The 10,904-nt window shown below is 51.1% G+C and overlaps 1 protein-coding gene across 9 annotated transcripts in view; it reads right to left on the reverse strand.

Moving 5' to 3' along the window:
* The window catches only part of ARHGAP17 (Rho GTPase activating protein 17), a 42,657-nt gene extending 31,823 nt beyond the window's left edge, over nt 1-10,834 (reverse strand). For 8 of the 9 annotated variants that reach the window (XM_050980336.1, XM_050980338.1, XM_050980330.1 and 5 more), the window contains exon 1: nt 10,542-10,834. In XM_050980336.1, the coding sequence (XP_050836293.1) occupies nt 10,542-10,834 (293 nt within the window). Of the gene's footprint in view, nt 1-10,341; nt 10,458-10,541 lie in introns of those variants that run through there. The other variant, XM_050980337.1, reaches the window with a different exon arrangement.
* Nucleotides 10,835-10,904: the final 70 nt, after the last annotated feature.

Consider the following 10,904-nt stretch of genomic DNA (forward strand, 5'->3'; position numbering starts at 1 on the left):
AGGGGGGCTCAGCCATTGATAACGGGGGGGGCTCAGTAATGGGAACAGGGGGGCTCAGCCATTGATAACGGGGGGGGCTCAGTAATGGGAACAGGGGGGCTCAGCCATTGATAACAGAGGGGCTCAGCCATTGATAACAGGGGGGCTCAGCCATTGATAACAGAGGGGGGGTTCAGCCATTGATAACAGGGGGGGGCTCAGCCATTGATAACAGGGGGGGGCTCAGCCATTGATAACAGGGGGGGGCTCAGCCATTGATAACAGGGGGGTTCAGCCATTGATAACAGGGGGGGGCTCAGCCATTGATAACAGGGGGGGCTCAGCCATTGATAATGGGGGGGCTCAGCCATTGATAACGGGGGGGGCTCAGCCATTGATAACGGGGGGGGGCTCAGCCATTGATAACGGGGGGGCTCAGCCATTGATAACAGGGGGGTCAGCCATTGATAACGGGGGGGCTCAGCCATTGATAACAGGGGGGGGCTCAGCCATTGATAACGGGGGGGCTCAGCCATTGATAACGGGGGGGCTCAGCCATTGATAACGGGGGGGGCTCAGCCATTGATAACGGGGGGGGCTCAGCCATTGATAACGGGGGGGCTCAGCCATTGATAACAGGGGGGGGCTCAGCCATTGATAACGGGGGGGGCTCAGCCATTGATAACGGGGGGGGGCTCAGCCATTGATAACGGGGGGGTCAGCCATTGATAACGGGGGGGGGGGTTAGGGATTCCCCCGTGCCTTTGGCAGCTTGGACATTTGAGCCAAGGCAGTCCCCTTGCCAAACCACCTGCTAACATGAGAACTCCACATGTGAAAAGGGAATTTTAAAAACCACCAAAATTCCCTCCAAAATCTCCTGAACTTCCAAACAGATCCAGATTTGCACTCCAGCCATGAGGCAGGTGGATTAGCACAACTCAAGACATTTTTGAGCTTCATGATTTCTTTTGCCAGAAGTCTTGCGTTGTCAATTGCTGGAAAGGACTCCAAGAAGCAGCACTGCCTTTTCCACAGACAAGCTTTTTACAGGACAGACATGTCTGAATTGGAAAAATATGCACTACAGGAATGAACAAAATTCACTGAACTGCTGAAAAAACTCTGGGCGTTTTTTGAGTATTTGGTTCCTTTTTTTTAAGCTTTGACAAGACAAGGGAGAATGGCTTCATGCTGACAGCAAATGGGTTTAGATTAGATATTAAAAAGTAAGTTCTTCCCTGGGAAGGGGGTGAGGCCCTGGCACAGGGCACCCAGGGATTCAATGGCTTCAGTCTTGCATAAGTGTCCAAAAACTCCAGTCCAGATATTATTATTTCACCAAAGGTAACACTGCTCTTTTTTAATGTATTGCCCAGCCTGATCTATTTTAAGTTTGGGGATTCACAAAACTGGCAAGAGAAAGCCTTGGAGAAGGAACCAAACTGAATCAACACAAGAAGCAAAACAAGGAAATGCAGAAAAGGCAGAACAATGAAGCAGGAATAGAAAGTCAGGCTGCAAAAAGGAGCTGGAAGCATTGAAATAACAGCAAAAAGGCTGCAAGGGAATCCGGGATCTGAAGTTATGTAAAGTCAGCTGGGGACAAACCAGGCACTATTCCCTATGCCCACGGTTTCACAATAGAGCCTTTGCGCTGATTTCCTGATTAACAATTAATGGCCGAGCCCCTGATTGTGTTTCTGCAGGAGGAGGAGGAGGTGAGGCATCCCCGGGATCCCACTGGGCTCCTGCTCCGCTGCTCTCCCGTTGCCTGGACACGGCACACACAGAGCCAGGAGCGCCCAGCACCAGCGCTGCCATTCCCACCCTGCCCCTGAAACTCAACCCTGCATTTCTGGGGAGAGCAGGAGCCTCACACTCACCAGCGTTTATGATCCTGCACTTCCACACACGCCTGGACCTGCTGTTACAAAAGCAGGATTACTTTAGCTGGCTGCTCTGTCCCACAAACCCCAGCAGCTCAGAACACTTAATCTGCCTGTGAAACCACTCTGCAGCAGGGCAGAGCAGCTCAGAGCTCAACCCAGAGGGAAGCTGCAAGCCCAGCTCACACACTGATTTCTCTGGGTGAGAATATCAGGTTTTTATCACCTTCATTCCTACAGAAAATGGAATTTTTAATCTGGGGATTGATGTTTGCTAACAATTGCTTGATACTTATATGTGAAGAGTCTGCATTTGAATAACGGCTGTGTATCTCAGCTGTGGCTTTTCAAACTGCCTGCAGGACAATTTATCTTCTAAAAAACAGCCCACCTTTGAAATTCACTTTCCTTTCACTGGCTAAAGCACTTTCTTAAACATGGAGGATGTGTTACCCGTGTGTACAACAGCATTTTCAGCTCTCACCAGTGACCTACCTTGTCTGTGCAATATTAGCTGTACAAGCTACCACTTATCAATAAATTAATTTTAAATTTCACTCTGGAAGCCTCACTGGGGCCCTGAGAAACCAGCGAGGTTACATATACAGAAAACTCAGTGCAGCAATGGGAAGCACGGGACAATTTGCAAGACAGAAGGAAAAACTCCTCCTCTGTTGATCCCTGTGGCCCAAAGGCTGTGTGGCCATCCTGCACCCCTTTGGCTGGGGTGTCCTGGCACTCTGCAGTGCAGTGACTCCAGCAGACACAATCCCTGTCCAGGAAAAGAGGCTCCACCTCAGCCAGAGGAGCTCTGTGACCTCACCCAGCTGGCCTGGGCTGGAGGAGCTGTTTCCTGGTGAGAAGTTGCACAAGTATCCCAACTGTGCTGTGGATCAGCCATGGAATTGCAGCTTCCAGCTCCAAGGTTCTACGGCTGTTTGCTTCCTAAGGAATACATTTTCATCAAAACCAGGGAGTCCTGGAAGGGTTTGGGTTGGAAGGGACCAAGGATCAAGTTTAGCCTTCCAGACTGGTACTCCAACAGTCAAAGAGCCTGAAAAAAGGAATCGAGTACAGTAACCCATCCAAATCCCTTGGTATGTCACCAAAGCTGTGAAGGCACTTGGCTCTGAATTACAGAAATCAGACTTCCTCACCCAGCTGAACGGTGTTGAGTCAAACTGCCCTGGTTTCAGATCAGAGCTGTGCCATGGCCAACTGCTGCCTCAGGCCAGGCCCAGTGCTGCGGGCTGCAGGCTCTCCTAGAGGCTGAGATTAGAGCTACTTCATTTAAGTTACAGTTCCTTTCTCTCTAGAAACTGTGCAGAGTATTAGAAAACATTTCTAACACACAAAGACACTTTTCATTTAACCCCTTCCTAGAAAGATCCTGTTGTTTGGCATTTCACCATTGCTAATACAACGACCTCTAACAAGCAGATCTGGCCACAGATCCATTATCATAATCTTAAAATAACACGCAAGTGTCTAAGAAATACATTTGCCTTCATCAATTCCAAGTGTATCCCATTACAGCATCAGGCTGAAACAGACTCTTACATCACCTCTGGCTATTTCAGCAGATCAAATCATGACTATTTCAAGATTTTGACTCTGGGCATAACCTGATAGTAAAATTATTCACTCTGAAGAGTGAATAACTTTCAAATTATTCTGAAATAATCTGAAAATTATTTTTCAGATTAATAAATCTGAAAAATAATTTTCGTATTTATTTTTCAGAATAATCAGATCAAGTGAGAACCAAGGAATCAGCCACGGTGAGGATTACTTTGTTTATATGAATAAACACCAGGAGGAAAAGAGGCACCTCCTGTGCCTTCAGCCCAGCCACGGCCACAAAGGCAGATCCAGGTGTACTTTGGTGCCAGACACTAAACCCTGCACCCACCTAACCCCCTTGGACACATCCCTTCCCACTGCCCCAGCAGCTCCAGCCGGGAACGGTGACTCAGGCTCTGGTTACGTGCTGGGGCAGAGCACAGCGTGCCAGCTTTGGCACTGCCCTTCCTGCTGGCCTGCACCTCAAGCCCTCCTGCAACCACCTGGCAGTCATCTGCACAGAAAGAGGAGCCTTTACTCTTCATTTGAAGGCAGTGTAAGAGCAGGCTTTCTCGAGACAGAGGCTCCCTTTATCCTCACACTGTCCTGACCCTGGCAGAACAGGAGCCCGAGCTGCTGCAGCACAGCAGATCCCAGGGTGTCTGTCTGGATTGTGAATATTTTATCAGCCCTCTCATCTGCTTCATCAAGCAGCAGCTCAAACAGAGCCAAAGGAGAAGAGGACATGCATGCAAGAAGCAATTAATACTACCCAAATCCCCCAGCCTGGAATCTTTTAATTTCTTTTTCTGCAACAAAAATCTCGAGTATTTTACCCACTCAGCACCTGACACACAAGTGGGACACAAAGTTATAGTTACTTTTTTTCTTTTCACCAACAGGCTTTAGCTGGCTCCTACAGGTATTCACAACAATTTATTATTCAAGTAAACAAAATCTAGTTTGTTGTTTGGTTTAGTTCTCCCTGGGAAAGAGAAGCTTTGAGGTGACCTAATTGTGGCCTTCCAGCACCTGAAAGAGCTGATGAGAAAGAGTGGGGGAGACTGTTCACAAGGGCCTGCAGTGACAGCCAGGGAGAATGGCTTCCCCAGGTGAGGTGGGACACTGAAGACACACTGCTGTCAGATGGCAGCACACAGAGGCCACCCCTGGCTCAGAGCTGGGAGCACACGGGTGGGAAATGCCACCCACGGGGTCCCTGGGCATCACACCCTGCCCACGTCACCACTCCTGGACCTGGGCAAGGCATTCCCAGGTTTCATGTGGTCTGGAAGCACATCACAAGCCATGAGCCTTTCAAACTGAGGGCTGAGCAACTACTTACTCATTGATTTAAAACCTGCTGCTGCCCTTGTAAGGTATGAGAGAGATGTTCCTTAAAAGCACAGTGTAATTTCTGACCTTCAGGATTCTTCATGACCTGGACTTTGAACATGAGATCATCTTGGCCCATGAGGAATTACAAGATCCTGATAAACTCCCTGCCTTTACCAAACCTAAAGGAAACACCAAAAGCAGGCCAGAATACATTGCTTTTTTCCCCTTTGACAGATGGAACCTTTGGTCCTGCCAGGGTTCCAGCACAGCAATCCAGCAGCTGCCCAGAGCAGCAGCTCAGCCTCACGGGTCTCCCCACCAAGACAGAACACTGGAATAAACTCACTACAAAGTCCTCACCTTCAGTACATTCAGGTGACTTTTCCTTTGGCTTCAGCAATCTGCTTTGAAGGGGACATGAATCAGTGGGATCAACAGACACGCTCACAAAATTCAGTCTAGACCAAGCCTTGGATCCAACTTCTGACATCCATTTCTGAACTATTCCTCTAACCTGAGGTCTATGACTGTGATAACACAGTCCCAAAACCTCCTCAGGTACCAAGCCTCACCACAAGCAGCAGCCCCAAAGTGAACACAGAATAGCTGCTTTTCTATAATTGGAACTTTGTCCTGGTAGAAAAATCCAACTCCCGAGCTGCACAAGCCATTCCATTGTGTCACAGGTCCCCAAAGGGTGCAGGAAACTGATAAATGCACTGATACCGAGGCTTTGTTGAGCCTGCTGGGGTAACCGAGCTCCTTCCCTGCTCCCAGCCACAGGGAAACTCCACTTGGCTGAGTTCTGGGCCTGTGCAGAGCCCCCAGGGCAGCTCCTGTCCCACAGCCCATCCCCAGATGTTCATTCCAGCAGTGATCCCTGCGCTGTCACTCCCCACTCTGCTCCCACCCGTGCCTGACCTCAGCCCCAAACCCTGCTCAGGAACAGCATCCCCTAATTAAATCCACTCAGACTCCTTCAAACCCATCATTGGATTCAGCTGCCATCCAGCAAGATCTAATGCAATTTCCTAATTAGAGACCTGGAACTTCATTTGGAGATAAACAGGAAATGCTTAAGATAACGATTATAAACACTGAAATGAGATTTTTCTTTTCATGAGCACTCCGATGGAGAAAAATGCCAACCTGCAAACCCCCTGTAAATATGAAATATTTCAACCCTGTTTACCACTTCTTCAAATACCTCTGCCAAACACAACGAGCAGTGCCAGTAAATAACACTCAGCAGATTTAACTTCTATTAGAGGATGTTTGGGTGAGCCAGAAATTTTCAAGCACTGGGGTCATATTCAATTTTTCCTCCCCACAAAACCAGAAAAACATTAAAGAAGAAGTTCTTTGATATTAAATGGCACGGTAGGGTTACTGTTATAATGATGGAAGTATTGAGAGAGATGGATGCACTCTTGTTTTACCACCCTGGACACCTGAAAAAGCCAGTTTCAAAGTACTATCAACATAACATGAAGAAGCAGAAAAATCTTCCTTAAGGAGTAATAGGCAGAGCAATTCTAGGAAAGACAAGGATCAATGGATAATGCTTTAGCAGGGAAAAAGAAGGAATCATTTGGACCAACCACATATTCCATGAAGCATTACTAGAAATTACTGCTTTCCAGCAGGTTTTCCATGTACAGATAAATGTGAGCAGCTCCTCCCTGTACAGTATTTCAGTTATCAGGCATTTTAACATAATTTGTTCAATGTAATAATTAAGTTACAACTCCAGTTCCAACTCAAGACTCGGACATTGCCAAGTGGCTTGAAGAAACACTAAATATAGTTCAGCACAGTAACTTTTGTGCAGGACACAAGCTATTAAAAGCCATGTTCCAAATCTCCTGGTGAGTCACAGCAATGCCATGAGTACAGGGCCTGGAAAAACCTATTTGTACACAAGGAGTTGTGTTTGAGCAGTGGGAAAGGAGCACAGTAAGTCAGCCTCTTGCACAAAACCAGAGCCTTCTGAGGCACTCTCTGGGCTCTTCCAGATTTCTAATTAGTCAGAGCTGCCTGTCCCTGGTTTAAATTACTGCAAGAGCCTCAGGGCAGATCGAGTATCTCTCCCAGCAAAGGCAGTAAGAAAATCCACCTGTCTGATCTTGGGTGACTTCACCAGACCCAAACCTCCCCAGCAGTTGTCTGGAATCATTTTTAATCAGAATGGTGCTGAGGGATTGCCCCTGAAGGATGAAGGAAGAACCTGATGGCAGCAGCAGCAGCAGCGAGTCCCCTGGGGCCAGAAGCCCAACTGGTGGAGATTGTCACAGCCTGAAATGTCATTAATTACCAACCTGAGCTCTGTAAGCAAACAGCACCATGCAGACCTCTCCATGGGCTCATTCCTCATGGAAATTACTCACCCATGTAGTTCAAATGCTTATTAGTGTAACAGTGCAAAGCTTTGATGACAATAGCTCTGAACATCTATTTTCATTAGGGATGACTGCAGCTATAAAGGAGAATATTCCCAAGCTTCTAATCAAATCTGTCTCCTTTGTAATTTACAAAAGGAAATTTTGGAAACCAAGACAAGCCCTTGTAGAGAGGTGAAGAATTACTCTGCTGACATCAAACACAATACCATTTCAATTCCTGAGCCTAACACTCAGGTGCTCTGCTGGAGTGAGGATCTGCTCAGGGAGGAAGGAACATCCCAAGGGAAGGAACAACCTCCCCTCCTCAAACCTGTGGGACAGCAGATCCCAAACCAGCCCACAGCTGCTCCCAGTGGATACAAGCCCTGGGCCTCCACAGGGATGAAGGTTTAGAGGATTTAGGAGAGAAATCCCATGAAAAGCAATCCCAGCACGTGGCCTCTAAGGAATCACAGGCCACCTGAAATTCATGAAGCTCAGAATTCAAGTTACTCCTCTCCGCTCCACTCCCTCCCCAGCTAATTTTTTCAGCCTAAGTGAAACTTCCCAGCTGTTTGCAGCTGGATTCAGGATGCAGCTCAAGATAAAGTCAGCTCTGAGCTGGTTCCTCTGGGTGATCAGCCCTGTGCCTGTTATGGGCAAGATGTCACTTAATGGCAATGCACTAATTCAGCTCAGGTGGAACTGATGATTTCCTGGCCAGCCCTGCCTCTGCTCACCTGCAGGACCCAGCCCTGTTTTTTGGGAATTATCCTGACTGGATGTGAGAGCCTTTAGGATGCCATGAGCACCTACACACACCAGGGCTCCCAGTTTACTCCTCCAGCTAAGCCTGCCCTGAGATCACCTTGTGGTGCCACCTCCAGTTCCAGGCTGTGTCTCAGTCACCCAGCCCAAGCTCTGGTATTCCACTTTTTAGGTTTCCAAGAGCTTGTGCTGCTCCCCTCAGCATCAATGACAACAAATCTGTCCAATATATGAAATATAAAGTCCTCAGCAGCAGATTGAACACTTAAGGCAGCCAAGAACATCCATGAGATAATTGCTGCAAAATATTTAACACATCTATTAATTACTGTGGAATCCTGTTCCACTGAGCTAATCCCCCCTTTAATTAGTTTCCTACATGTATTTCATAACTCCATATAATTCCATCTGTGGACTCACAGACTTCTCATAAATGCCATTCCTCAGCTCTGATGGAGCTCTTGCCCATCCTTTCTAATTTCCCGTATTCAGGTGCCACTTCCCTGATGCTGGGTGTGATATTTGGGGTCCAAGGCCCAGGAAGCTGGCTGGAAGAAGGGCAGTGTCATTCCTCCCTGCTCTCCCACAGCCCAGGAACCTCAGAGGGAGGGAGAAGCAGAGCAGGAGGAGACCCCCCTTCCAACACAGCACCAGAGCTGCAGCAGCCAGGCAGGAATCAGCCCCAGGGCACGGACCCTGCACAGATCCCAAATTCCTCCCAGCACTGCTTCTCCTGGCAGCAGCTCCTTCCCTGCAGGGCTCCTCACAGTGCAGGGCCCTGGAACACTGAGCCACCACTTCTGCAGGCAATCACACACCCACAGGGATCCTCCTGACCCCCTCCTTCCATCCCAGTGTCAAAAACTAGCTAACAAGTTCACCAGAGCATACTACAGCTCAGCAGAACATATCCTACTGCCTGTAGGATCCTGCTGAACGTCTGTCATGTCTTCAAGAGCCCTGCAGTGCTCCACAAACCAAACCTGAAAGCCTCAGCCCCGATACCTGGAAGCGAGGCCTGTTAAAAGCCATCCCTGCCATGGGATTTAACTCTGGGAAACAAAAGAAGGCCCTGGTGACTACAGGAATGCCTGACTAGCACATGAGATGGGAGCAGCAGGTGAGCACTACGAAACAGTCACCATTAAAAACAGCAAACACCTAAAACCAAACGACTCGGTGCCGTTGCTACAGTTTTTAATGAAAACCAAGGACAGCAGTGTCAGCACTCTGATGAAGCCAGCCTGCCCCAGCCCTGCGTGCCCAGGGCACCCCCGAGTGCGTGGCACAGGCGCGGGGCAGGAGCCTGCCCAGACACCACACCCCAGCACCCGCAGCCCCAGCTGCCCGGGCAAAGGTCAGTGCCAGCCTCACCCACGGCTCCACGCTGCCCTGCATTCCTCCAGAGCCGGCCCCGGGAGCACAAAGCACCCCGAGCTGTTTATCCTGCCCGGTACAGCCCGGATTGCTCCACATTCCACCCGGGATTTGGAGCTGGGGGCTGGCACATGCAAACAGGGCATGCCAAAAATCCCCCGACAACATCACAAATCCATTGACTCGCATGAAATGGGAACGAGGGGACGAGGTTTGCTAGGAAGTTGATCTCGCCTTAATAGCAAAACAAACCTATTAAAAATCTCCTCCTTGGGCTTTATTAGCTGGCACACCTGCCCTGGGCTGCGTGGGCTCCAAGGAAAACAAACACCCCGTGGAGGGAGTTCTTGGAAAGGATTCCACCAAGACATAAACTCAGATAATAACTTCACACTATCAGCACCAGTACAGACTTTCAATGTATACTCTCAACATAGGAGGTGATTTTCAAATTAAATCTTCACTAAAAGCAGAAGGAAGTTTCTGCATTGGTTTCTGCCAGAGAAGCAGTGTGGTGACATTTGCATGCTGAGCTCGGGGACAGCCGCTGCTGCAGGGCACTTGCCTGTCTGGGCACAGATTTGTTACTGCCCAGCCGAGTTAAAAACCTTCCAGACTCGGGCAGCTGGAAACCGGCGGCAATGGCACCCACAGGGCTCCTGCTGGTTTGGCTAAAACCAAGTCCTGGGGAGGCAAGAGAACTCCTGGAGAGGCACTCTCGGAAGCGTTCTCAGATGGGAGAGAAAGCAGAAACGGAGCAAACGGCTCAGCAGAGAGGAAACGAAAGGCGCCAGGGCGCAGACAAGCAGCGCCCGATGCAAATGGCCCCGCGGGGCCCGGGAGGGGCTCGAGACCCCCGGGGGCCCCGCGGAGCCCCGGGATCCCGGCGTGGCTGCGACCCCGGGCGGGCGAGGCAGAGCCCCGGCACGGCGAGGACCGAGCCTTCCACCCATGGCCCGCGGCCGCCGCTCCCCGCGCCCCCCCCCGAGCTTCTCCCCGGAACGGCCCCGCGGATGCGGAGCGCAGCCCCCGCGCCCGGCGCCCACCTGCCCACGGTCTGGTTGGCCAGCTGCTTCATGCGGTTGAACTGCTTCTTCATGGCGGCGGCCGCTGCCCCGGGCTGCCCGGGCCCCGCCGCTCTGCCCCGGCCGCCCCCGGCCCCTCCGCCGCCACCCCAGCACCGCCCGCCCGCCCGGCGCGGCCCGGCCCGGCCCCCGCCGCTTCCGGCCCTGCCCTCCGCCCGCACCGCGCGTGATCGGCGCCCCCGGCCCGGATGTCCCGCCCGTAGCCCGGATGGCGCTGCTGCTCAGCGCCGCTGCTCTTCCTGCGCCGCTCGCTCGCTGGTGCCGGGTGCTGCTGCTTCACGAGGGGCAGTCGGACCGAGCCCCCCGGGGGGGCCGCCCAGGGGCCGGACAGCCGCAATGCCGCATCCGCGCTGCCACCGCCGAGCGGCTCCCGGACTACAACTCCCGGTTCGCCGTGCGCTACCGCTACCGCCACCGCTTCCTGGGCGCTCCGCTGCATCCCGCGCGCTCTCATTGGGTGCTGTACATTTCCATGAGCGCACGGACCAATGGAGGCCGAGTTCCGGCGGGGGCTGTCCAATGAG

Source organism: Serinus canaria, chromosome 14, assembly GCF_022539315.1.
Source record: "Serinus canaria isolate serCan28SL12 chromosome 14, serCan2020, whole genome shotgun sequence".
Classification (NCBI taxonomy): domain Eukaryota; kingdom Metazoa; phylum Chordata; class Aves; order Passeriformes; family Fringillidae; genus Serinus; species Serinus canaria.